The following is a 27,785-nucleotide window of genomic DNA, read 5'->3' as shown; positions in this document are numbered from 1 at the left end:
AGGGAGCGTCATGACGTCAGACGCACCGACATTGAAGTCTACACCCAGCGCTGGAGTGGACTGATCCAAGCGCTAGTGCTACAGGCACTACCAATACGGAACTTTTGTCTTGGACTATCTACAGCACACCAGCCCTGGGAAACTGCTGGTACGCTGCTCTTTTGCCAACGGAGCCTGGGAATGCCCCAAAAGTCTGCACTTTGACCGGATGATTTACATCAGTCCTGGAAACCTGCTGAGACGCTGCTCCTTCACCAACGGAGCCTGGGACTGCCCCAAGAGCTTGCAGTTAGACCGGATGGTGGTGATTATTATCACATATGCTTGATTTTATTGTACTTCTTGTAAGTGCGTTTTTTACCCCCCCTCCCCCTTCATTAAATTTACTCCTTTACGCTATGGGTGTGCGCTCTCTCCTCTTTTTTCCTCTCTCTCTCTGTATCTATATCTATATATCTATATCTATATATCTATATACATACATATATACACACACACACACACATATACATTGAGAAATAGATAGATGTATCTGTAGGCATACCCCGCTTTAAGTACACTCACTTTAAGTACACTCACGAGTAAGGACATAGCGAACAATAGGCAAACGGCAGCTCAGTCATGCAACCGTCATGAACAGCAATACCAGCTCCCTACCTGTACTGAAGCTGTGCGCAAGCGGGGAGACTATAGAGCCTGTTACACATGCGTTATTTACATCAGTTATGTACGTATATGACGATTGCAGTACAGTACATGCATCGATAAGTGGGAAAAAGGTAGTGCTTATCTTTAAGTACAGTTTCGCTTTACATACATGCTCCGGTCCCATTGTATACATTAATGCGAGAGAGAGGGTTAGGGAGAGAGAGAGTGCGAGAGGGGAGTTAGAGGGGCATGTGGGGGGGGGGGGGGGCTGACCGACCGGGGCGTGGCTGGCCGAGCGACCGGGGCGTGGATGGCCGACCGACGTGTGGCTGACCGATGCTGACAGTACTGTATGTGTTGGCTGACTGGCACTGAGTAATACTGCAACATATACAGTACTGTATACACACACTCCCATATAAATATACACACACCTATATATAGATATAGGTATATAGATATAGGTATATATACCACACACACAGACACACACAGACACACACGGAAAGGGGGGGGGTTAAGGCCGCGACCAGCACCACCAGGCGCCCCCCCTACCCGCTTGAGGGGCATCCCCGCTCTCATCTTCCGCCCAGGGGGGGGGGGGAGGGGGGGAAGAGCGGGGGACAGGAGAACGCCCCGCGGCCTTACACAGGGGCAAGCGGGACATGGGAGGCATCCCCGCTCTCATCTTCCGACGGGGGGGGGGAGGGGGGGAAGAGCGGGGGACAGGAGAACGCCCCGCGGCCTTACACAGGGGCAAGCGGGACATGGGAGGCATCCCCGCTCTCATCTTCCGCCGGGGGGGGGGGAAGAGCGGGGGACAGAAGAACGCCCCGCGGCCTTACACAGGGGCAAGCGGGACATGGGAGGCATCCCCGCTCTCATCTTCCGCCGGGGGGGGGGGAAGAGCGGGGGACAGAAGAACGCCCCGCGGCCTTACACAGGGGCAAGCGGGACATGGGAGGATCCCCGCTCTCATCTTCCGCGGGGGGGGGGGGAGAGCCGGGGACAGGAGAACGCCCCGCTAACACCAACATAACCGGGACAGGAGGGAAGGCACAAAGAATTAAAATAATACTTACTGTGTCCGTGTTCTCCGTGGAATGGCTGCTCGTTGGGGGCAGGCTAATATATAGAGTCTGGCCCCGCGCCCACAAAGCCTGGGAGCGCGCGCCAATCAGATGGTAGGGAGGGGGAGTATTTTTTTTGTTTCAGCAAGCGCGGGAAATTTAAAAAAAAACACATGTGCTGCTTGGGCCAATAGTTGCTCGGCCAGAGGGTAAATCCACTATCTGGCCATGTAAATGTATAAATTGTTAATACAAAAAGGTTGTATTAAGTGTGTTTATGTGACTTTTTGTGGTATATATATATTTATGTGTATATATATATATATATGTGTGTATATATATATATGTGTATATATAGATATCTCTGTCTCTCTCACTAGGAATGTGTATTAATATAAAAAATAGCTGCAATAAAATAAATATAAAAAAAATTACCCAAACACACCCAAAAATCAGGCTTACCAGCAGGGGGGGGGGGGGCGCGGCGCAAGGGTGCTTGCGGGTGGTTGTGGCGGTACTGCGGGTGGGAGAACAATGCTGCGGGGGGACGGCAGTACAGGGGTTTCCCGCGGCTGCGTGGGTTGTCTAGCGGCTGTGGTGTGTGGCGGGACAGCCCTGTCATGGGGGGGTAGGGAGGGGTGGCGGTGCAGAGGGTGGGGGTGGCGGTGCAGAGGGTGGGGGTGGCGGTGCAGCGGGGAGCCCGGAGGCTGGTCACAGCAGTTGCCTCCAGCCCCGCTGCAGGCATCACGCCACTGCTCACGCGCGCACCAGTGTGCTGCGGTGGCGGGCCGATGCTGGGCCGATGGGGGGGTCACAGCAGTTGACATCAGCCATGAAGCACCTGTCTCGCCAGCTCCCACGTGAAACAGGGCTCCCTCTGACGCCGGCGTGCCGGAAACTTAACCATGACTACATCCGGCGCTACCACAGGGAGACACCACCATTTTTTTGCAGCAATTTCTTATTTTATTTTATTAACAGGCGCCCGGCCGCACTGGGGCCCGGGTGGCCGGGTCAGGGACGCCAGAACCCTTTCTCCCCCGCTGTTGGCGGCCCTGATTAAGATGGCGCGCTGTCTAAGGCCAGGGAAAGCACCCGCTTTCCCTGAGCCTCAGCGCGCCTCCGCACGCCAGCAGGAACCCTGGCCAAGGCCTTATGTGTCTGGCCAGGGTGAGCATCGGGGCTTGAGACGCTTGCAGAGCAAGCTAAATTGAATTTGCCGCCTCCAAGAGGTTCACCTAATGAGGGCGAACCAGCTCAGTGCCGTTGTGGCCGCGCCCCCAGATGAGCGTGCACCTAGCCACAAATTGCACGGCCGAGCAAGGGCACAGCGCTCGTGTGCCAGCACGCCACGCTCCCTCCCAGGCCGCAGCCTAAGGCTTAGTCCATAGAGACTGAAGCCGTGTGGAGGTGCGCTGAGGCTGAGGGAAAGCAGTGCTTTCCATGGCCTTACAGTGCGCGCCGTCCGTGGGCGTGTCTGGGGGCGGGCCAGTGACGTCACGGATCTGGTGCGCCCTCATTGGCCGAAACGTTCACGTGACCGGCCCTGCGCTCTGGCAAGCAAGCTAAGAAACTAAAGATTTATTAAGACACGCTTCCGCAGGCGTGCGCGAGCCCCTGCTAAAGCTGCTCTCATTGCGGCTGCAGAGGCTCAGTGCCAAGCAGCAGCGCGCCTAAGGACTCTGGCATGGTGCCTCGGGCCGCGCTCCTGCTCTGCCTCGCCTACAGAAGCTGGTGCTTTTTTGTGGCCTGACAGGTGAGGCAGTGAGCGCGCTATGGCGGCGGGGCGAGGGTGTGGCGGAGGTGGGGCGGGAGACGAGTCTAGTCCCTCATCCCCATTGGATGTTTGGTGTCACGTGACCCCTCCTCCGCTCCCCTCAGCGCGTATATTTAAACTTGGCTGTCGCCGGCATTTACACACGCCTGCGCACGCACGCGTAAGCTGCTCCGAAGGCTGCGGTCCAAGTAAGTACTACAGCGCAGGCCTGTGCGATCAAGCCCCGCCCACCCAGTTCCTTCCGTCCCAGTCCCTACCGTGTCGCTCACCTTTCCCCAAGCTGGCAGGGGAGTTTGAGATTGGCATTTGCGATGGAGGCGTGGCCAGGCCGCGCCGGCGGTTCAGCCAATGAGGGCGTACCAGCCGCGGGACATCATGGCCACGCCCCCACAAACCTACCGCCACGCCCCCTCCCATCGCAAACGTTCTCTCTCCCCTCAGAACGCAGATCGCGTTGTAGGCCTGTGCATGGGCCGCATGCATTTTTTCCCATTTTATTTCCTACTGAGTGCGAATAGCCATGCTGTTAGGAACACTGTACTGTCAGTAGGTTTCTATGCCTCTGTGCCCTAGAAAAGCATTAGAAAGTCTTATAGCTCAGTGGTTATGCTCCAGGCCATTAGTACGGGAGACCTGGGTTCGATTCCTGGCTGGGATGTTCATTTTTTTCCATTTTATTTTCTTCTGAGTGCGGCTATTTGCACTCAGTAGAAAATAAAATGGAAAAAATAAACATCCCTGCCAGGAATCGAACCCTGGTCCCCTATGCTAATAGCCTGCTGCATAACTGCTGCATAACCACTGAGCTATAAGACTTCCTGAGTTTTCCTGCTGATTAAAGGCATAGAAACCTGTATATAACAGCTCGGCTATTCGCACTCAGTTAAGTTCTACTAGCTCGGCTATTCGCACTCAGTAGCTCGGCTATTCGCACTCAGTTAAGTTCCATAGAAACGTGTTCATAACAGCTCGGCTATTCGCACTCAGTTAAGTTCTACTAGCTCGGCTAGTCACACTCAGTTAAGTTCTACTGAGTGCAAATAGCCGCACGGCTATTCGCACTCAGTACAAAATAAAATGGAAAAAATAAACATCCCTGCCAGGAATGGAACCCTGGTCCACTATGCGAATGGCCTGCTGCATAACCACTGAGCTATAAGACTTTCAGATTTTTTCCTGGTGAATAAAGGCATAGAAACCTGTTCATAACAGCTTGGCTATTCGCACTCAGTTAAGTTCTACTGAGTGCGAATAGCCGTAATGGGACAAGGGTTCGATTCCAGGCTGGGATGTTTACTGAGTGCGAATAGCCGTGCGGCTATTTGCACTCAACTGTGAATATCCACTGCCTTGGCAGGGGAGCCCTTCTCGCCAGGCAGACAAGTGACTTGATAAAGTCCTCCAGGAAGGATGAAACGTTGTGTTCTTTTGTGCTGATTATATTTCTTTAAGAAAATTCTAAGTTGCCCTGGATCATTCATCTTTTCTCCTTTGCACATAATAAACCTTTTTTTTTTTTATGATGATGGCACACATTCTTACATTTCAGGTTAGAAGATGGGCAGGCACAGGTCAGTTTAAAATGAGATTTATCTGCACGCACAAAAAAATCCTGTTTGCAACACTTCATACATAAGCTCCTTAATGTTGCATTTCTCTTTCAATAAAAAGTGTTTCCTAGTTTACTTTTCTCCCTTTCTGGTTTTGAAGCATAAATATTGCATACAATATGCAATATTGCACCCCCCTCCCCTCCATGTTTCATAAATTCAGATTTTAAAGTCAGGCATAGTACTCTACAAATACTTTTTTAAAGCCCCTTTGCCACACAGCCCATGTACAGCATTTAGCCATGCAAGACCTGTGCAGTACAGTAGTCGAGTCTAGTGTCATACTGTATGATCTATTCAGTGATGTTGCATATTGGTGAGTACCAATACTTTTGATTTGTAAAAAAAAAATGTACATTCTTACAACAAAACAAGAAAGATGGATGACTATCATCAGAAGTGTTGTAGCATTAAGAAACGTGACTTCTTCAGCGGCCGGGTGGTTACATTATGCAGTGGAGCAGAAGCAGTAAAATATTGCTTCCGCCTCAAACATGTTTAGTCCCTTCAGTCCCAGAAGAGCTGAAATCCATAGTAAAGGAGGTAAAAGGACTGCCCATTACTGCATTCAAGCACATTGCCACTGCCTTTAAACGTCCCTTGAATCCGTTTTGAAAAGGCCAAGTACCCAGATTCACCCATGGGGGCTGAAGTAGGGGGTGGGGCACGCTGCGGCTGCGCCCCCCCCCCCCCCCCCCCCCCCCCCCAACCCATATACATTTGCACATTATGGTAATGTATGTTATATTACTGCTTTTGTATGTGCAGCACCCGGACTCGAAAATAGTTCCTTCACTCACCTGTCTCATCCGAGGTATTAGGGGTGCTGGATGTATGCCCCACCTTTTTGTGATCGCTGATTGCCTTATGAGCACTTCTCTCTTTCTTCTTGCTCTTCCTCTTTTCACTGGACATTGCTGTGGCTCTGGTGGGCTGCTTGCTGGCTTTAGCTTTCAGCTTCTCTCCCCTCTGCCGATCACCTCCAGCAACTTCCATAACTTCCTGCTCTCCGGCGCTTTGTTTGTCTCCCCTCGCAGGGTAGCGGATGAGTTAAACCCCACTGTTGTTGCACAGAGCACTGCAACTTTACATATGCAAAACCGTATCCAAAAACCTAATTTCACCTATGTCACTTGTTGCACTTAACATATAAATCCTCCCCTGATTACCCTTTCTCGGGATTCCTGGATGTGTTTCTCCTTTGATAATGTTTTAGCAGTGCACCTCTCTGCTGTGCCCGACTACCCAGTCCCTGCAGCAGCTGGCTACGCTGCCTGCGTCCTGCACGTGGCTTTCTAAGACGCGTCTCCATGGCGACCAGGCGGGCTTCTCTTTCCCTTTGTAACATCATGTTCCACCTTCAGGCAGCGCGTGGCAGGAGCTGATTGCTCCCCATGCGCAAAGGGGTCACCAGTTGCATTCATTTTGTTGATTAATGGAGAGAGAGAGAGAGAGAGAGCGCTAAAGTATCTATGCTTACAAGACTGAAACAGTAGAATATTTTACACACTCGAATATTATATGAACCGGGAAATAGATCAAGATGGTGAAAGCAGTATGTTCACAATATTGAGAGAGTCAGTGTGATAAGGCAACGTGTAGTATCTTGTGTCTTCTCTTTGTATCATAAAAATTGCCACACTATTACATACCTCTGGCTTAAAGTCTTGTGGTACAGGTATGATATATAAAAAAAGAGTTTCTCACTGGATACAATTAGACCAATCTTCTCGTGCTGTGGAAGCTTGTATCTCGCTATGCACCTCGCCGGGCGTGTCCAGATGGATCTTGCACGGGGATCTCCCCGGTCTCCGGAAAGGGTCGTCTCCGTCACCTCGGGCTGAGAAAAGGAATGCCTATTATGGCGTATTTAACCGGGCGTTGTATATAGCTCGATCTGACACAGGAATCACCTTGGTCTTTGGCACAACTATGGTTTTCTTGCACTATGCACTCTGACCTCCGATTCCTCTGATCCGCCTCCACTCTCCAAACGCTGTCCGGTGCTCCATCATATGATTATTCGTCTCTGCTTGGTAGCCTACTCTCAGCAGCGCTCCGATAGCCACAGAGACAGCACACCATCCCCATTTTGGTTCTCCGCTGCAAGATACCGCTTCCTTCAAACAGCACAGCAGTTTGGGATTGTATTCGTACTGTACAAGCACCCATCATTAGGCGCACCACACCTCCTCCACCTCTCAGCTGCACACAGATAGAACTCACTGTGGGGAAGCCTTGATTAGGTGTAGAGGATAGCCAGAGGTTTGGCATAGATGACAATAATCAGCAGACATAAACTCATTTTTTGAATGTGTATTAAAGGAATACATCAGAACAAGTGACATATGCATAAAATTATTATATCTCCTAACCCCATGCGTTTCGTCTAAAACATAGACTTCATCAGGGGTATGCCCATTGCCGGGTCCGATGCAGGAGAGGTCCAGAGCGTGGAAGGTACTATTGCCAAAGTCAGGACTGGAGAAGGGCGGATCGTCGGAGTTCAAAGCCAGGGTCAGGATTAGAGAGATGCGGATCATCAAAGTTCAAAGCTAGGGTCAAGGTAGGAGAGGTGTGGAGAGCCAGGTGAAGCCGAGATCAGTATTACAGAGAGCGAAGGGTCCAAGGGCAGGCTGGGTCGGTACACAAGAGATCAGAACTAGGAACAAGGGTAACGAGGCAGGTAATAGGCAAACAAAAGAAAGATTCCCCCCTGATTGCACTCAGACCAAAGTAGATTGGGTTGTGGAATACATAAAATTGTTTAATTAATATACATTGTTAAAATAGATAATTGTACAGAGGGGAATGGTAAACAAGTCCATGGCCACCCCTAAAATGGCATACCAACACAAAAGTAGACTTAAATAACCGTGTAAAGTATGTCTACAAAATGGAAAACAAAGAAATAAAGAGAAACACCTAGACACAATGTATTAATCCTCCGTCCAAAACACCCAAACAGAATTCAGCACAGACCTAGGAGTGGAATGCGCTTATTAACAATAAAACCGGCAGTCTCAAAGTTGAGTAATCTGTCGATACTAATCTGGAGGGTGTATAGCCGGGGACAAAACGTCATAAAATACCATCCATGCTGGCGTCTATGTCGCCAAGCGGTGAAGTGTGGAGAAATTACCTCAAACACTGCTGCTAGGTGTATGTAAGGAATCCGCTCCGCAGTTTACTGGTTGCCTTACCTTGCAGAACTGTGCAGTCCTGGAGCACCTCTCCTGATGTTTGCTGCAGCCTGGATTCACTCACCACAGCTATACACACTCCCTCTGGTATCTACTGCAGCTGTGCAGCCTATCACTGCAACCTAGACTTGCATTCATTCATTGGAGCAGTACCTTCACACCCCCCTCCGGGGATTGGCCCGCTATAGCTAAGATCAATTAAACACATACGGGTAGTCGTCCCTAAACATAGGAAAACTCTAATGGGAACACTGATACCGGATACTCCTAGGATATAACAAAAAATAGTATAACACATGTATCAATGATCTCAGTAAGTAGTGAGCTGTATATCCCGCATAGGTCTCCACAGTTAGTTAATCCATAATACTGCATACCCAAGAATACATAGTAGCAATTTCAAGGGGACACTGATGTTACCAGTCAAACCAGATTGTATGGTAACAGTGTCAATGGATACAAATAGAGATGCTATGAATATCAGCAACGGGACATCGCCGTAAAAAGTGATTTATCCAAGGAGATAAAGTAACCGATAGTTAATACCACACAAATCACAGTCCCTCATCACCCAACCATAACGGGGAGAGGGAAAGAGTGATGCAGCTATCTGGATGATCTTATTCAGTAAACATCCACACACACGTATACGAGCAGCTTAGTTCACACACCTCAATAGCCAAACAAACGGTATGCTGCATGATGGGCTAGATAGCTACAGAGAGCAACAGTGCACATGTTAATATGATCAAAACAAATGGTAATTGCTCACAAGGGCCGGAGTGTACCTGACACATTGAATCATGCCCTGCTATAACCAATTTGCAGCAGAGGTAGCAAAGGCATAATGCACTTATCTGAATAGTGTGATTCCTGCCGCCCACTGCTAGCCCGTAAAGGGGAGATGGAGGTAAAGCTGTCCTGTGATGTGGTATGCGCGTGCACCCATGTGGACCGTGCTGTCTGGTGACGTCACGCCGTACGGTCACCTGACGTACGTTTCGCGCGTCTATGCGCTTTCTCAAAGGTGAAAGCAGGCTGTAAGCGTGCATGTTAAATAGCAGGTTGGTAATAATACAGGTGTGGGGAAATTAACCCATACACTGCTATTGGGATCACAAATCACAATGCCAGATTCAGCCCTGTATATGCGTATGGCTTCAACAGGTCTCTGTTTCTTAAAGGGATAGGGCTGTAATACTACTGATTGGTCAAAATACTTAACCCATAAGATCCAGGGTTATGTATAACATGTTACACGTCCCTCACTATAGGGGTAAGTTAGCAACTGAGGCAGTCAAATAGAAGTGACACTAGTCACTTGTAAAATTAAATGGAATATGAGGTTAAAAACAGTGTGCAGATATTGTTGAGTTAGCAAAGTGGATATAATAACTCAGAAAAAACTCGGTGTGGAAATATCCACATAGAGGACGAGGTGTGAGTTGAGAGACACATGAGGAGATAAAGTAGAGGGTCATAACCGAGAGACACAATAATTAAATAAAGGGGTAGAAAACAAAATCCTCATTGAGTCCCCTGAGTTTGAGGGTACCCAAAGTGTAGATCCACTGAGACTCTCGTTTGAGAATCTCGTTGTCCCAGTCGCCCCCTCCCCACCGTGGGGTGGCGAGCGGTGTTACCTGATGTAAAGACCCTAAAACCATTGCGCATGTCCTTGTCACCTTCGGTGAGTAGGATTTAAATTTTTACCACGGCGGAGCAGTTTCATCTTCCCAGTGTATAAGCACATGGAAGTTTTTACTATGCATACATTATGTCTGATCTAATTGTTTTATAATCCGGTTAATACCATTTGTTTTTTATATAATAAATTGCTCTCTTTACACTATTGTCCTGGGTTATACACTATTGTAGTGCTTTCTACATTTTTGTCTTCCTTTTCTGAGGCAATCAGCCCAAGTCAAGAACTTTTATCTGAGATCCTATTCCTATTCATACCTCAGCGCCACAGGAGGTTTTCCTTCCACAGACTCTACATCTGGTTGAGAGATACCAGATTAACCTTTTGGGCAGCTTCAGGACTACCTTCATTGGACTTTGTATCACAGGTTCTTTATCATTGTTTTATCATTGTTTTATCATTGTATTATTGTTTGCACGAGCGCTATACTGCACTTATATTTTCACCACTTAGAGTCCAGTGAAAGGCTGGATGGAAGAAGGAAGCTGCTAGAAATGGATCTAATGAGCTCTTCTTGACCCGTCACTCGGGTGCGTTGCGCATGTGTCACGTGTTGATGACGCACTGTGCTTCCAGCCTCCAATCCCGCCTGTGCAGCGCATCAGCGGGGGACGCCGCTTCCACGGGGAGCGCTCTGCGCATGCAGGGAGAGGTGGGTGAGGGAGAGCGGCAGCGCGGAGGGCCGACAGTGAGTGTCGGAGCGGGCCACAGGTAAGTGCGGGCGCGCGGGACCTGCGTAGGGATGCGCATGGGTCAGTGCGGCCCGCGAGTCCTTACAGTATCCCCCTCTTCAAGAGAGACCTCTGGGCGATTCCAGCAGGGTTTAAGGGGATATCTCTGGTGGAACTTCTTGATAAGTTCAGGTGCATGAATTTGGTGGTGGGAAACCCAAGAACGCTCCTCTGGGCCATAACCTTTCAGTCCATTCAATGAGGTCCGTAGTTCTTTTGGTGCCCGTATGACCCACAGTTTTAGATGAGTGACCCCATTCCAGAATCTTTCTGCGGTGAATGGATGTAGCGAAAAGACAACCGTCCAGGACCTCCAGAACCTCTGGAATGTTGGACTGGTCCATGAGAATTTTGTCCAGTACGTCAAAAGTATTGGCAAATATGATGTACTTCTAAGGGGCATGGTCTCTGCTCTTGGCCTCACTTAGGAATTGACGAAAAAGGGCATCAGCTTTTAAGTTCTTGGACCCAGGAATAAAAGAAATAATGTAAATAAAGCGGGAAAAGGAAAGAGACCAACGGGCCGGACGAGCTCCCGGACGACGAGCGCTCTCCAAATACATGAGGTTTTGTGGTCCGTTAGAATAGTGATTGGGCTCTCCGTACCTTCCAACAGATGCCTCTTTTCCTCCAATGAGAGTTTGATGGCTAGTAACTCCCTGTTGCCCACGTCATAATTCTGTTGTGCCTGAGAATTGTTTTTTGAGATAAAGGCACAGGGATATAAATTGGCTGAAGGTGACTTTCTTTGTGAAAGGATGGCGCCGGTTCCGATGTCTGATGCATCCACCTCCAGTGTAAATGGAAGTTTAGGGTCGGGATGAATCAGGACCGGTGCTGAAACAGAGGATTTCTTCAGAAAGTCAAAGGCTTGAACAGCTGCAGGGGGCCAAGATGTGACATTGACTCCTTTCTTAGTGAGAGCAGTGATAGGAGCGACAATGGACAAGAAGTTGCAGATAAATCTTCTGTAGTAGTTGGCAAAACCAAGAAACCTTTGAATGCCCCTGTGGGAGGTGGGAAGCGGCCAGTCCAAGATGGACTTCAGTTTGGAGGGATCCATGGCAAACCTGGAATCCGAGATGATGTAACCCAAGAACGTGGTAGAAGATTGATGAAAGTGACATTTCTCCAATTTAGCATAGAGGTGGTTCTGACGAAGGCGTAGTAGTACCTGCTTGACTTGTTCAATGTGTTCGGCAAGGTTTTTGAGAAAATCAGAATATTGTCGAGATAAATGATGAGAAAGACTTTGAGAAAATCCCTGAATATTTCGTTTACGAAATCCTGGAAGACCGCAGGGGCGTTACACAAGCTGAACGGCATAACTAGGTATTCATAATGACAATCTCTGGTATTGAAGGCCGTCTTCCATTCGTCGCCTTGTCGAATTCTTACTGTTAGGAATCTGATTTCTCAGCACTGTCCCCGCAACACACAGACTACCCTCAGGGAGACTCAGGGCTCGCAGCGTAACCTCCGCTTACCTGCCTCCACGGGCCGTTAGCTCCTCCATCACCACAGGGCCCCTCCCCTCAGCGGCCCCACCGCTCCTCCTCCTTTTCAGTGGCAGGCGCAGGTCCTCCGTCCCGCACGCACACGTCTGTCCTTCTCCAACGCTGGTTCGTGTGCACACGCAGCTTACAGAGCACACGCCCAGCACCCACTCTTCTACTTCCACCTCCTGTTATGAGGCTCCGCCCCCGTACACCGCACGGGTGTAATCAGAGTGCTACCAGTGCTCACCTGGGTTGTATCAGCCACACCTATTCAGAGAGGCTCTCTGCAGTCCTCCTGACCCGCCTCCCTCCTTGATTGGTCAGCCCAGCCTTATCTAGCATTTCTGAACCCTCACTCATCGCTCGACATAGTCTCTGTATGGAAGTGTTTGGTGTACTCTCGGTTACTACAGGTTTTGACACGGCTCGTACGACTACCCCCTTTGGCTCTCGATTTCGGGTCCCATTGGACTAAGTATTCTCTGGCATCCCACGATCACGGCTTGGACTTCAACCTTCCTCATCTCTCTGCTCCCTGACCTCGGCAAGGCAATCACTATTCTACTCCTATACCCGGTAACGGCAAGTATTGTCTACGTTACTTATATCTGGCCTGGCAACGCTTAACACCACAATCCGGGCTCGCTCTCTTTGCTGCGGGTGCGTGTATCTCTACTTCCCCCTTCGGCACAGGGGACGGGTCTGGTCTGCGGGCAGCACCGGCGTAACATTATGTCGAGCCCACAAGACGCAGACCAGACTGAACTAAGGCAGTTTGTCTCCGATCTGCTTCAGCATAATGAAAAGTTCAGTCCGCGCTCTGGCTCTTTAAACTTGGAGTGTTGGTCCCTCTCAGTTCTCTTGCTGCTTCTGTGTTTATGAGGTGTCTCCCCCACCTCCAAATGTGGTCTCCACCGGAACCCCGATGGTGATACCAATATCAGCAAAACAAGAAAAAACACAAAAGCGCACCAAGATGAGAGATAGATATTGTATTATCAACAAATAATAAAATTAGTAACTTACATATAAAATTTCTTTAATAATCCCCGATTCTGGTGTCTATCACAGGAGAAGGGCATCACATAGGAAGTATGAAGGGTAATCTCAGTTCTGAGAGATCAGACCCGCGCGCTGGGGCTGTCTCTGTTCACTCTCCTGTCCTCCACGTATGGTAGCGTGGTGCGGAGTGTAGCGCGCATGTGCAGGAACCGGGGCCTTCAATAGGTGTCCTTAGGATGCCTGTCCGTTTTTGATAGCATAGAAACGATCGGAAATAAGCAGGAACGGTACACTTGAGTGTGTACTGGTGGTGGGTAGTAAAACCGCCAGCCACAACAGTCGCTACGCGTTTCGTTTAACAAAGTAAACTTCTTCAGGCGATAGACTGCAAGCTGACAACAAAACACAGGGGATAATACTTCTATACCTGAATCCTGACATTGCCTTATCACACTTGGGTGTGGACACCAGGAGAACAAAGAAGCCTTCCCCTACAAGCAACCCAGCTAACAGATAAGACTTTTCTTTTAAGACTATTATCTATGTCTATCTAAGTATATGAATGTCTCTATGATTTGGGCTGGTGAATCGCTGGGCTAACCATGCAGTTAGAGAGAACTGGATCACAAGTGTATATATACTCCAGAGTGGAGCGGATTTTGGTTGCTGATTTACATGTTTGCTGTGTTTAAAGCCACAGGCACAATAAAGCCTTATTTTAATTTCACCTCAAAACAGTCTCCATTGCATACCTCTGAACACGTCTCTTACAGGGTACAACGCATATGCACACCTGCACGGCAATTCCGCCATGCCGGGAGATTGTGTTTCTACTGCGGATCCGCTGAGCACCTGGTTCGGGAATGTCCTGCGGCCGGGAGACGGAAACACCCAGTGAGTATAGAGGGGATCTTGCTGGGTGTCATATCTCCTCGCCCCCTCCTTAAGGGAGAATTCCCTAAGCAGCTCACCATATCTGTCTCTCTTACGGGCGATAACTTTCATACCTCTACCGCAGCGTTCATTGACTCGGGAGCAGGAGGAAACTTTATGGATCTTTAATTCGCCAGGCTGAACCACATACCGCTCGTGAGGAAGGAGAGCCCCATCGCACTGGTCGGTATAGACGGACGTCCTCTTACCCCGGCATACATCTCCTTAGAGACAGCTCCTCTCCTTCTAACCTCCCATTCTCACAAGGAGACCCTAGTCCTCGATGCCATCCATGCTCCTGGAACACCCATAACCTTTGGCCTTCTGTAGTTACAGCTAAACAATCCTCTGATTGATTGGACTTCCTCTTCACCCATCACTTGGAAACTGAGGTCAGACGAAGCATCCCAACTTTTGGCTAATGCCACCGTTCCTGAGATTATCCTTCCCTCCGTTTACCATCAATTCCGTGACGTTTTCAATAAGGTCCAGTCAGATCTTTTGCCCCCTCACAGGACCTATGATTGTCCGATCGATCTTGTTCCAGGTTACAGTTTGCCTAAATCCAAGACCTACCCCTTGTCTCTACCAGAGTCTCAGGCCATGGACAAATATATCCAAGAAAACCTCAAGAAGGGTTTCATTCACCCCTCCAACTCCCTAGCAGGGGCTGGATTTTTCTTCGTGAAGAAGAAAGGTGGCTCGTTAAGGCCTTGCATTGATTACAGGGGTTTGAATCGCATCACCATTAAAAATCATTACCCCCTTCCCCTCATTCCCGAACTCTTTGATAAACTACAAGGGGCTAAGATTTTTTCCAAGTTGGATCTACGTGGAGCCTATAATCTGGTGCGCATCAGACAGGGGGACGAATGGAAGACGGCATTCAACACACGTAGCGGCCATACGAGTATCTTGTAATGCCCTTCGGGTTATGTAATGCCCCAGCAGTCTTCCAGGACTTTATCAACACCGTTTTTCGTAAGGTACTCAACATTTTTGTAATAGTTTACTTGGATGACATCCTGATTTTTTCCCAAGACCTCCAGGATCATATTCGCCACACCTCCTACGTTCTCTCTCGCCTCCGTGAACGCCATCTGTACGCCAAGCTGGAGAAGTGCACCTTCCACCAGACCTCTACCCAATTCCTGGGTTACATCATTTCTGACGAGGGTTTTATGATGGATCCCGGTAAACTTCAGGCAGTGACTGAATGGCCAAGACCCGATACTCTCAAGGCCATACAACGCTTTTTGGGGTCCGCGAATTACTATCGCAAGTTTCTACGTAATTTTTCCACCATTGTGGCGCCCCTTACAGCTCTTACGAAGAAAGGGGCTGACCCATCTGCTTGGTCACCTGAGGCTCACTCCGCCTTCAAGGTACTCAAGGAAGCATTTGTATCCGCACCTATCCTACATCATCATCCTAACACCAATCTCTCCTTCATGTTGGACGTCGACGCCTCTGACTGCGGCGCAGGGGCAGTGCTGTATCAGAGACCTACCCCCCAAGACAAGTTACACCCCTGTGCATACTTCTCCACCGGCTGAGGTGAATTACGACGTGGGCAACAGGGAACTCTTGGCCGTGAAGATGGCTCTCCAAGAGTGGAGACATCTCCTGGAGGGGTCGAAAGAACCGTTTACTATCCTCACGGATCACAAAAACCTTCTCTACATCGAGAACGCCCTACGCCTTGGTCCACGACAGGCTCGGTTGTCTCTTTTTTTTTTTCTTCCAGATTTGATTTTCACCTTTCTTATATTCCCGGGACAAAGAACGTACTGCACCGACACACTTTATTCAAGCAAATACCCAGTATGTACCTGGCAGATACCTGGAATGCGCCACTCCTCACCTCTGACAAGCCCCGTTGCGTTTGCCTTTCCAGCCTGGGTTCATGCCTGGCTGACGGGCGGCTGATCTGTTAAATGATAATGATTAGGATTTAATAGGCTGCAATGCTTCGCGTGTCTACCAGATGGCATACATTCATGAATTGTAATGCAGTATATATATATATATACTGTGCAGTATTGCAGCCAGCGGGAATAAAATGCTTAAATCCCTGCCTGGAAAATACCTCAATGCACTCGGGCAGAAAACAGTCACAAACCTCAATACACCCGGGTATACCCGAATTCGTGGGACTAGCCGAGCTCGAATAAAGTGTGTCGCCAGTGTAAAGGCGGGCACACTTTCCAGACAACATTCCTCTGAGGAGAGACCAGAGGAGTCCTTGGAGACCATTCTCCCACAAGAGAGGATTCTCGCCACATCTACATTCAAGAACCTCGATTAAATTATGCATTCTCAGAGACGCATTCCTAAGGACTTGGTGGTTCCCGACAGCAAACTCTTCGTACCCCCCAAGTTTGTCCCTGAAGTCCTGACCTGGGGTCAGTCTTAGAAATCCGCAGGCCATCCAGCTCTTAAGAAGACTTTCGACCTTATTCGTCGGAATTTTTGGTGGCCCAAAATGTCCCAAGATATTTTTGAATATACCTGCGCTTGTCCTATCTGCGCGCAGAACAAGACACTTCGTCAAAAACCCCAAGGTTTCCTCCTTCCTCTTTCTGTCCCCGACCGTCCCAAGTCCCATATTTCTATGGATTTCATCGTGGAGTTACCCAAATCCAGAGGAATGAACAAAATCTTGGTGGTCGTGGATAGATTCTCTAAGATGGCTCATTTTATTCCACTTAAGGACTGCCCACCTCTCCCGCCCTCGCTGATATCTTTACAGATCAAATTTTTCGGATTCATAGGATCCCTTCTTCTATCATTTCTGACAGAGGGTCCCAGTTTGTGTCCAAGTTTTGGAGAACTTTCACTAAAAGATTGGGCATCTCTTCCTCCTTCTCCTCTGCATATCACCCATAGTGACAGACGGAGAGGATTAACCATTCCCTGGAAAAGTACCTAAGATGCTTTATATCTGACTCCCAGGATGACTGGACTAAACTCCTCCCTTGGGCGGAGTATGCTGTTAATTCGCCCAAGATTGACTCCACCCGTGAGTCGCTTTTTTTAAATAAATGATGGGTTTCACCCTCCCTGCTTGTCCATCTCCAACATTCCTTCTGGGGTACCGGCCGTAGACGAATGCATTTCTTTTCTCCAAATAGCATGGACCAGGATTCAAATGACCTTTCTCAACTCCTCCCACAGATCTAAACTTCAGGCCGATCGCCGTCGTCGTCCTGCGCCCAGGTACAGGCCAGGGGATTTGGTATGACTCTCCTCTAAAAATATCCACTTAAAAGTACCATCCCCAAAATTGGCACCTAAATTCCTGGGTCCTTTTACTATTTTAGAACAGATCAATCCTGTGGCATTTCGCCTCCAGCTACCACACAGTATGAAGATCCCCAATGTTATTCATGTTTCTCTCTTAAAACCTTTCATCTCCAGTAATTTCTTCCCGGACCAGACTCGCAAGCTGGATCCAGTTACCATCCAAAATAACGAAGAGTATGAGGTTCAATCTCTATTGGATTCCCGCGTGTCCAGGGGTCAACTTCAGTTCCTTGTACAATGGAAAGGTTTTGGACCTGAGGAGAGATCTTGGGTTCCTTTAAAGGACGTTCACGCTCCGGCTCTTCTTAGAGCCTTCAGAAGGAGGTTTCCGGAGAACCTTTTGAGGACCGTCCAGAGGCCGTTCCTGAAGAGGGGGGTACTGTTAGGAATCTGATTTCTCAGTGCCGTCCGCGCAACACACAGACTACTCTCAGGGAGACTCAGGGCGCGCAGCGCAACTCCGCTTACCTGACTCCACGGGCTGTCAGGTCCTCCGTCGCCGCAGGGCCCCTTCCCTCGGCGGCCCCACCGTTCCTCCTCCTTCTCAGTGGCAGGCGCGGGACCTCCATCCCGCATGCACACTTGTGTCCTCCACCAACGCTGGTCGCGTGCACACGCAGCTTACAGAGTGCACGCTCTTCTACTTCCACTCCTGTTATGAGGCTCTGCCCTGTACACCGCACGGGTGTAATCAGAGTGCTACCAGTGCTCACCTGGGTTGTATCAGCCACACCTATCCAGAGAGGCTCCCTGCAGTCCTCCCGACCCGCCTCCATCCCTGATTTATCAGCCCAGCCTTATCTAGCATCTCTGAGCCGTCACTCATCGCTCAACATAGTCTCTGTATGGAAGTGTTTGGTGTACTCTCGGTTACTACAGGTTTTGACATGGCTCGTACGACTACCCCCTTTGGCTCTCGACTTCGGCTCCCCTTGGACTACGTATTCTCTGGCATCCCACGATCATGGCTTGGACTTCAACCTTCCTCATTTCTTTCGCTCCCTGACCTCAGCAAGGCAAGCACTATTCTACTCCTATACCTGGTACCGGCAAGTATTGTCTACGTTACTTACATCTGGCCTGGCAACGCTTAATACCACACTCCGGACATGCTCCCTTTGCTGCGGGTGCGTAAATCCCTATTTTCCCCTTCGGCACAGGGGATGGGTCTGGTCTGCGGGCAGCACCGGCATAACACTTACCAGGTTATATGCGCCACGTAGATGCAATTTGGAAAAGATGATTGCTCCTTAGAGACGATCGAACAATTCGGATACTAAGGGCAAGGGATGTCGGTTTTTAATAGTCATTTTGTTTAACCCTCGGTAGTCAATGCATGGACGAAGGGTACCATCCTTCTTCTTGACAAAGAAGAACCCTGCCCCAGCTGGAGAAGAAGATTTCTTGATAAACCCTTTCTTGAGATTCTCTCGAATGTAATCCAACATGGCTTTAGTCTCCGGAAGGGAAAGGGGGTATGATCGCCCTCTAGGAAGAATGGACCCAGGCAAGAGATCTATAGGGCAGTCGAAGGGTCGGTGAGGAGGAAGAACCTCAGACTTGATTTTATCAAAGACGTCTCTGAAGGCCGAATAACAGCTTGGTAAGGTGCTCTGTACCTCCTCGGGGTTGCTCACACTGCAGATAGTCTGCCATGGTACTTTGCAGGTCGTGGAGCACTGCTGATTCCAGGAGATGGGTTCTGGTTTGACCCAATCGATAGGTGGATTATGGCGTCGGAGCCATGGAAGACCCAAAATGATCTCGGCTGACGGCGACTGGATGACATCCAGGGATATCCTCTCTCTGTGTGTCTGCTCAACCAGGAGGGACAGCGCGATAGTTTGTAGGATGATGAATGCCGGCTGCAGAGGACGTCCGTCAATGGCTTCAAGTCCCACCGGGATCATTTTCCTCTCCAGTGGGATGTTATTCTTCCTAGCGAACTCTTGATCTATAATTTCCCTCCGGAACCGGAATCAATAAATGCTGAGGCAGCAACCAAGATGCCTGGGGCCAAAAGCGATACTGGAATCAAAATTCTGCTAGGTAAAGGTTCCTTGGTGGTAGAGGACTTAGAGAGCGTTCCCACGGAGACTCCTCTGGACCTCAATGGGAGCTGGCGTTTCCTGACTTGGATCCAGGCTTGATGGGGCAGTGTGGAACAAAATGACCAGGATTACCACAGTACAAGCAGAGTCGGGAAGATCAGCGACGCTGTTTCTCTGAAGAGGACAGCCTGTTGCCACCTAGTTGCATGGGCTCAGGGGAATCAGCAGTGGAGGCCTCTCGAAAGGAGGAATGAACAAGAGAGGTCCTGGGGTTTACCTGACGGTGACGGGAACGCTTAGACCTCCTCTCTTGTAGTCGTTGATCCACTCGAATGCAGATCGCAATGAGTTCCTCCAAATCAATTGGACGCTCTTGTGCGGCGAGTTCATCCTTCAACTGTTCAGAAAGGCCTTGCCAAAGACAGAAGAGAGAGCCTTGTCGTTCCACCCCGTCTCAGAAGCGACTGTCCGGAATTCCAAGGCATATCTGGCCACCGGATGATTTCCCTGTGAGATGTGGAGAAGGGAGGAAGCCGTAGTAATTTTACGACCCGGGGTTCCGAAGACAAGTCTGAACTCCTTTGTGAATTGCCCAATGTCTTGTGTGAGGTCATTTCTCTGCTCCCAGATGGGGGAGGCCCAGGCCAATGCATCCCCTGTGAGCAATGAGACTATATAGGCTACTTTGGATCTTGACGTAGGGAACCGGGAGGGAGTCATCTCATACTGTATACGAGGAATCCACGACATTCTAAGGTATCTCTGGAGTACCGGTTAAGAATGGGGAGTCGTGGATTAGCCGGAGGAGTAGGCAGAGGTGGAGGGAATGTGGGTGTATTAGCCTGTTGTACTTGGACTGAGAGGGCCTGGAGGTCTTTCTGTAATGAGTCCATACGATGATCAGACTGTTCTAAGTATTTCTCGAGCTTGGAGAACATAGCGGCATGAGATGCCACCACATCTCCCACCCCAGCGGGGTCTATATTTGTGGGGCTAAGCATACTGTGACGCTGTGCTCACCACAAACTAGACGAGACCCCTGTGCTGAGATTTGAATAGGCAAACACCAGCCACAGACACGGGGACCCGTCCGGAATGTAGAATGGTCTTGCTGGCCGAGTCTAGGACAGGAGAGATCAGAATAAACGTATAATTGCCGGGTCCGATGCAGGAGAGGTCCAGAGCGTGGAAAGTACTATTGCCAAAGTCAGGACTGGAGAAGGGCAGATCGTCGGAGTTCAAAGCCAGGGTCAGGATTGGAGAGGTGTGGAGAGCCAGGTGAAGCCGAGATCAGTATTCCAGAGAGCGAAGGGTCCAAGGGCAGACTGGGTCGGTACACGAAAGATCAAAACTAGGAACAAGGTAACGAGGCAGGTTAAGCAGAGGCAAACACAGGGTAACGTGAGTCTATGTTCAGCCAAAGTGCCAGTGGCACAGCTGAGCATAAGTAGCAGGCACTGGCCAATCCCCCAGGAGGTGGAGCGGAGGTGTGACCTCTGCAGAGTCCAGTGATAGGCTGGATGGAAGAAGGAAGCTGCTAGAGATGGAGCTAATGAGCTCGTCTTGATCCGTCGCTCAGGTGAGTCGCGCGTGCGTCACGCGTTGATGACGCGCTGTGCTCCAGCCTCCAATTCCACAATGCAGGGTCTGCGCCAGTGCAGTGCGTCAGCGGGGGATGCCACTCCCGCGGGGAGCGCTCTGCGCATGCGGGGATAGGCGCGTGAGGGGGAGCGGCAGCGCGGAGTGAGTGTCGGACAGTGAGTGTCGGAGCGGGCCGCAGGTAAGTGCAGGCGCGCGGGACCTGGCGGGGACGCACGTGGCTCCGCGTGGCCCGCGAGTCCTTACAATGTGTGTATATATGTATATGTAGCCAGGTCCCCCTCTGGGTTCCCCTCGGTTTTCCCCTTACCTCTGCTGCAGTTGGGGAGAGTGCGGCTAGGCAGGGAGGTTGAGCTGGGCGACCGGGTCGCTGGGAGGCTTGTGGCGCACCCGACAGCGGGGGCCACCATGTTGAATTGGTCGTGCATGCGCAATAGCACTCGCGCATGCGCAGAGTGTATTCCGAGTTGCGGTGGCCATCTTGCTCCACATCGTGCATGCGCAGGAGCTAGTATAGCGGTGGCCATTACACCAGAAACTCCACAGGGGAACTACAAGCCCCAGCAACCCCTGGGGCTGCTAGACACATGGGCTGCAGCAGCCAATTGCGCGGACAGATTCCCCTGCTTACCAAGAGATACATTTGGCTCGCTGAGGAGACCACACCAGTCAGAAGAGGGACCTCAATGGAGCAGGTTGTGTCCGGGGAGCAGTGCTTCCCTAGACTAGGCTAGTTCTCCCCCCTTAGGCCCCAGCTAGGCCCCGACTCACAGTAGGTTGTGGCTGCTACAGGGAAAGTAGCTTTGGGCATCTTTGTCTGTTTTTTGTTGTATACATTTAGCCACGCCCACTAGCACTCCTTTTGACACATATATATATTATGTGGTAATGTTAGGGGTTTCTCAGAGCTTTTAGGGTATCTGTGTGTTTGTTAACTGTGTGCAGCTGGTCTCAGCTGCTTTTGGGAGGGTAGTGGCCCCTCCCCCCCCCCAAGGTTTAAGCTTGCCCCTCCCCAATTTCCAAGTTGGCAGGTCAGTTTTATTTTGCCAGGTTACCACAGATCCAATGTGATAATTCTTCCTGTAATTATACAGGTTAATAAGAATTTTAAACCAGGGAGTGTTAGGACCTGCTATGGTCATGCCTTGAAAGTGGCAGCAGGCTTAAGACGCTTTGGCCAAAGGGTTAAACTAAATGACCCTTTTTTCAAGAGAATATATAGGTATTGCACTGTGTATTTTTGTCACATTGGAAGTAGCTTTGGGCATCTTTGTCTGTTTTTTTGTATACATTTATCCACGCCCACTAGCACTCCTTTTGACACTTATATACATATATATACATACAGCTCAACCCCGTTATAGCGCGATCCGCTATAACGCTGATCGCTTATAACCCAGTTTGAGCATGGACCCCGAATTTAAATTTTTTTTTTTACTGCACACTGCACACACTCACAGCACACCACACTACACCACACACACAGCCCCCCCTACCTTTGATGTCACAGCCCACCTTTGGGGGCATCATGGGGCTGCTGGGGGGGAAGGAACGGTGCAAGGCTGGGGGATCGGCCGAGACAGGGGAGTCGGTGCGGGGATCGGCTCAAGGCTGGGGGGGGGGAGGGCGGTGCGGAGATCAGTGTGAGGCTGAAGGGGGGGAATAGGTGGGTGGGGGGATCGGTGCGAGGCTGGAGGATAGTTGCGGGGATCCGTGGTTGGATGGTGCGGAGCTGCTGAGGGGAGTGCGGGGAATGCTGGGAGAACTACAGTGGCTGTTAGGGGACATGTAGGGCTGCCGGCACCTCACTCCACCTCCTCCCCCCTCCTCCCTCCTCCCCCCTCCTACCGATCGGGCGCGCGGAGGCCATTTAAAAAAAAATTCGAGCGACCCCAGTTATAGCGCGGTCAGATCGGATGGCCCCCGAGGACCGCGCTATAACAGAGTTGAGCTGTATATATATACAGGATGCAGTGCCATGTATTGTTGAGATGAATACAGTTTTTCTATCTACCTGTCGGTGTGCTGTTTCTGTTTTCCGGATCCACGTCTGGTAACATTTTTGTCTATATATATATATATATATTGTGACAGAAACCAGGGGTTGGTAATAAACTCCATATACAGGGCTCCCAGGATACTGAACAGTTTCTGTCCTGTCTAAGCTGAACAGGGCAGCCTCGTGGTACAGGCACTCCACTCCACAGTTTGTCTGCTGCCTGTTTTCTGTCACCTGTCATGCTGATTAGAGTTCAGGTATATAAGACCTGTTTCCTGTTTCCTCTGGGCCCCGCCCAAGAGCCTGGAAGGCTGCTGAACTGCAGAGGGTTGAGAAAGCCTCTTTCCCAAATCTCTTCATTCATTCTGTTAGTTTGTCTAAAGACTGCAAAGGTACTTATTTTGTTGGTGGAAGTGGACAAGCCACTTCCAACTCTGAGTCAGGGACATCTAAGTTTAAGTTATCGCTCAGACGAGCAGCTTTTTTGTTTGGCTTTGTTTTCTGTTTAAACTGTGGCAGTCTCAGTGCCTGGGACTGAATAAACCAGGCATAGCCTGTTTAAAGGAACAGTACGTGACGTCTCATCATTTAACCTACCCTAAAAGACCGTGTTCTAACAGTCCCGGACAGACGGCGGAGCCCCGGAGTAAGCCGTTTGTCACATATGGTGGAGAATGCGGGCAGAACACTAAAAGGTCTGGGGGTTAAAGAACTTTAAAGAAAAAAAAAAAAAAAAAAAAAAAGGTTTTTTTTTCTCTCTCTCCAAACAAGATGGAAGACGTGGTGAGTGCGCTGGTACGCAATGTCGCTGTCCAGAGAGACGCGAATGAAGCCCTGCAACAGGCGAATGCAAACCAGCAAGAGACAAACCGCTTGCTGAAAGAGGAGCAACAGCGGTTCGCTCAGGGCTTACAGCAGGAACTCGAGATCCTGAGGGAGACTATCAGTAACCTTCCACTGGCAGCGGCAGCCCCAGTTCCGAAAATGACCAGGGCAAGCCACTACCTTCAGAAGATGGGACCCTCGGATGATGTGGAAGCCTATCTTCTCACGTTTGAACGCACGGCACAGAGAGAGGGATGGCCAGAAGCTGAGTGGGCTGGTCTAATCGCACCCTTCCTAAGCGGCGAACCCCAGAAGGCTTACTTTGATCTAGAGCCAGCCGAAGCTAACGTCTATGCAAAATTGAAGTTCGAGATCCTCGCCCGCCTCGGCGTAACCACGGCTGTTCGCGCCCAAAGGTTTCACGCATGGTCCTTCACGATGGATAAAGCCACCCGAAGCCAGATGTATGACCTCATCCACCTCGCCCGGAAGTGGCTACAACCCGAGATCAACTCAGCAAGCCACATCGTGGAACGGTTGGTCATGGACCAGTTCTTGAGGAAACTTCCCTCTGCCTTATGCCATTGGGTCAGTCGGAGTGACCCCCACAATGCGGATGAGCTTGTGGCCCTCGTAGAAAGGTACAATGCAGCAGGAGAGCACCCGCAACCCACAGTCGTGGAGCAACCCCACTACCCGAGGTTCCAGGACTCTTCCAGAGACGGTAAAAGGGTACCGGGGTTAAGGGGAGCTGAAGAGCGGCGACCACCTTCACGCAGCACCAGCAACAGTGGTTCGCACACTAAGGGAAATAGCCAACATGGGGAGCCGGGAAAAGGCTCTAAGTGGGACACAGACTATGTACCTAAATGTGTAAATTGTCATGAGAGGGGCCACACAGCAAAAATCTGCCCACTAAATGATGAGCCCATGCAATGCAACAGCGTGGAACCTTATTCGCTGTTGTCCCAATGTATGGGCCCTAGCCCAGAGGACCCCTTGAATAACCATCTGTGGGCATTTGTAAAGGTTAATGGTAAGAGGGTTCGGGCACTTCTTGACTCTGGGAGTATGGTCACACTAGTGTCCGAATACCTATTGCCCATTAAGAAGAAACAGGTAAACAGTTCACAAAGAGTGGCAATTTGTTGTATACATGGGGATAATCATGAATATTCCACTGTTGATGTTTTTTTTGAAACAGAATTTGGTTCTTTAGATTTCAAGGTGGGTGTTGTACCCAAACTGGCACATGATGTGTTAATAGGGACCGACTTTCCCCATTTTCTAAAAATGTGGTCCCCAGCTCAGAATAGCGCCCAGAGTTCAATAGCAGACCATAACGAAGTGTTAGAAGAAACAAATCCTTTCCCTTTTTCAGAAATGGAGGTTGACGAGGGCCCAAATAAGAAAGGGGAAAAGGAGGAGTGCTGTGAAATTCCCTTCCCCATCACTACTTTGGTAGGGAATACCCCAAATCAAGATGTTGATCAGGCACTTACCACCCCAGTACAGGATAAGACCCTCGCTGACCTAGAGGTCAGTCCTGGGAGTTTTAAGAAGGCCCAGTGGGAGGACCCCACATTAGCGGTAGCAAGGGGAAATATACGGGACCAGAATAGTACTCATGGCCAACCAGATAGGTCACTTGCTTACCCCTACTTCGAGGTAGAGAACGACCTAGTATATCGGGTTGATAAAAGAAAATCAGTTACAACTAAACAATTGTTGGTACCACGGACATTCCGTAACGTAGTATTACACCTCGCACATAGTCATCCATTGGGGGGACACCTAGGGGTGGAAAAGACAAAAGAAAAGGTTCTCCGAAGCTTCTATTGGCCTGGGGTTCTGGCAGAAATTACAAACTATTGTTCCTCATGCCCAGAATGTCAGATCACCGCCCCGTTCAAAGCATACCGCAGCCCATTGGTACCCCTTCCCATAATAGAGGTACCATTTGACCGGATTGCTATGGATCTAGTAGGACCCCTAATAAAGTCTGCTAGGGGACATCAGCATATATTGGTAATATTAGATTATGCTACCCGATATCCGGAGGCAGTTCCCCTACGTAGCACCTCTGCTAAAAACATAGCAAAAGAGTTAGTACTTCTGTTTTCCCGGGTCGGAATTCCTAGAGATCTTATCTGACCAGGGAACACCATTTATGTCCCAAGTAACAAAAGAGCTATGTAAACTCCTAAAAATCAAGCATCTCAGAACCTCAGTCTATCATCCACAAACAGATGGTTTAGTGGAAAGGTTCAATAAAACCTTAAAGAGCATGTTACGCCGGGCGGTCGATAAGGATGGGAAAAACTGGGACTGTTTGTTACCATACCTGTTATTTGCCATTAGGGAAGTTCCCCAGTCATCCACAGGCTTCTCCCCGTTTGAACTATTGTATGGCCGACATCCAAGGGGCTTACTGGATATAGCCAAAGAAACTTGGGAACACGAGGTTACCCCTTACAGAAGTGTAATAGAGCATGTTGCCCAAATGCAGGACCGCATTGCTGCAGTCCTACCCATAGTGAGGGAACACATGGAGAAAGCTCAAGAAGCACAAAGGAATACGTATAATAAGGGTGCTAGGGTCAGAATTTTTTTTCCAGGTGATAGGGTACTAGTTCTGGTTCCCACCGTGGAGAGTAAATTCCTTGCTAAATGGCATGGGCCATATGAGGTCTTGGAAAGAGTGGGAGAAGTAAATTATAGGGTAAGGCAGCCAGGTAGGAGGAAACCTGAGCAAATTTACCATATAAACCTACTCAAGCCCTGGAAAGATAGAGAGGTCTTGTTAACCCTAGTACCCCCAGGCCCGTCAGAGAATCAAGAAACTGACCCAGAGGTTAGCATAGCTGAAACACTGTCCGTGCATCAGAAACGAGAGGTCCAGAGTTTAGTGAGAAGGAACAAAGAAATCTTCTCTACACAGCCAGGTAAAACTAACGTAATTAAACATGACATAGTCTCTGAACCGGGGGTCCGAGTTAACCTTAAACCGTACCGAATCCCAGAGGCCAAGAGAGAGGCTATAAGTTTAGAGGTTAAAAAAATGCTAAAACTAGGCGTAATTGAGGAATCCCAAAGTGGGTGGAACAGCCCTATAGTTTTAGTCCCAAAGCCAGACGGTACAACAAGGTTTTGTAATGACTACCGGAAACTAAACGCGGTGTCAAAATTTGATACTTATCCTATGCCCAGGGTGGATGAACTTGTAGAGAGACTGGGCAAAGCCCGATATCTCACAACCCTAGACCTAACAAAAGGGTACTGGCAGGTTCCCCTCACAGAAAGGGCAAAAGAAAAAACAGCCTTCTCAACCCCAGACGGCCTCTTTCAATATAAGGTGCTGCCTTTTGGCTTACATGGAGCTCCCGCCACATTCCAAAGAATGATGGATAAAATTTTAAAACCACATGTTCGGTACGCTGCCGCCTACCTGGATGATGTGGTAATCCATAGTGAAGATTGGCAGTCCCACCTTCCAAAGGTCCAAGCTGTGCTCGACGCAGTTCGGTCTGCTGGACTAACTGCTAACCCCGCTAAATGCACTATTGGTCTGGAGGAGGCCAAGTATCTGGGGTATTCTATTGGTAGAGGGTTACTCAAACCACAAACACTCAAAGTAGAGGCGATACAAAATTGGCCAAGGCCAGTCACAAAAAAACAAGTAAGGACCTTTTTGGGGTTAATTGGCTACTATAGGAGGTTTATTCCCAATTTTGCAACTAAGGCAACCCCACTAACCGACCTCACAAAAGCAAGAGGACCGCTAATAGTAAAGTGGTCCCCCGAAGCCGAACAGGCCTTTAGAAGCC

General features: G+C 49.6%; 1 protein-coding gene across 1 annotated transcript in view; it reads right to left on the bottom strand.

Moving 5' to 3' along the window:
* LIAT1 (ligand of ATE1) overlaps positions 1 to 6,382 on the bottom strand; it is a 53,039-nt gene extending 46,657 nt beyond the window's left edge. Inside the window, exon 1 of the mRNA XM_075589576.1 lies at positions 5,906 to 6,382. Coding sequence (XP_075445691.1) covers positions 5,906 to 6,101 — 196 coding nt within the window. The 5' untranslated portion in view covers positions 6,102 to 6,382. The remainder of the gene's footprint in view (positions 1 to 5,905) is intronic.
* Between the last annotated feature and the right edge of the window lie 21,403 nt (positions 6,383 to 27,785).

The sequence above is a fragment of the Ascaphus truei genome, chromosome 3, assembly GCF_040206685.1.
Source record: "Ascaphus truei isolate aAscTru1 chromosome 3, aAscTru1.hap1, whole genome shotgun sequence".
In the NCBI taxonomy this organism is placed as follows: Eukaryota; Metazoa; Chordata; class Amphibia; order Anura; family Ascaphidae; genus Ascaphus; species Ascaphus truei.
Note: the sequence above shows the minus strand (reverse complement) of the source record. Positions and strands in the feature narration are given on the sequence as shown.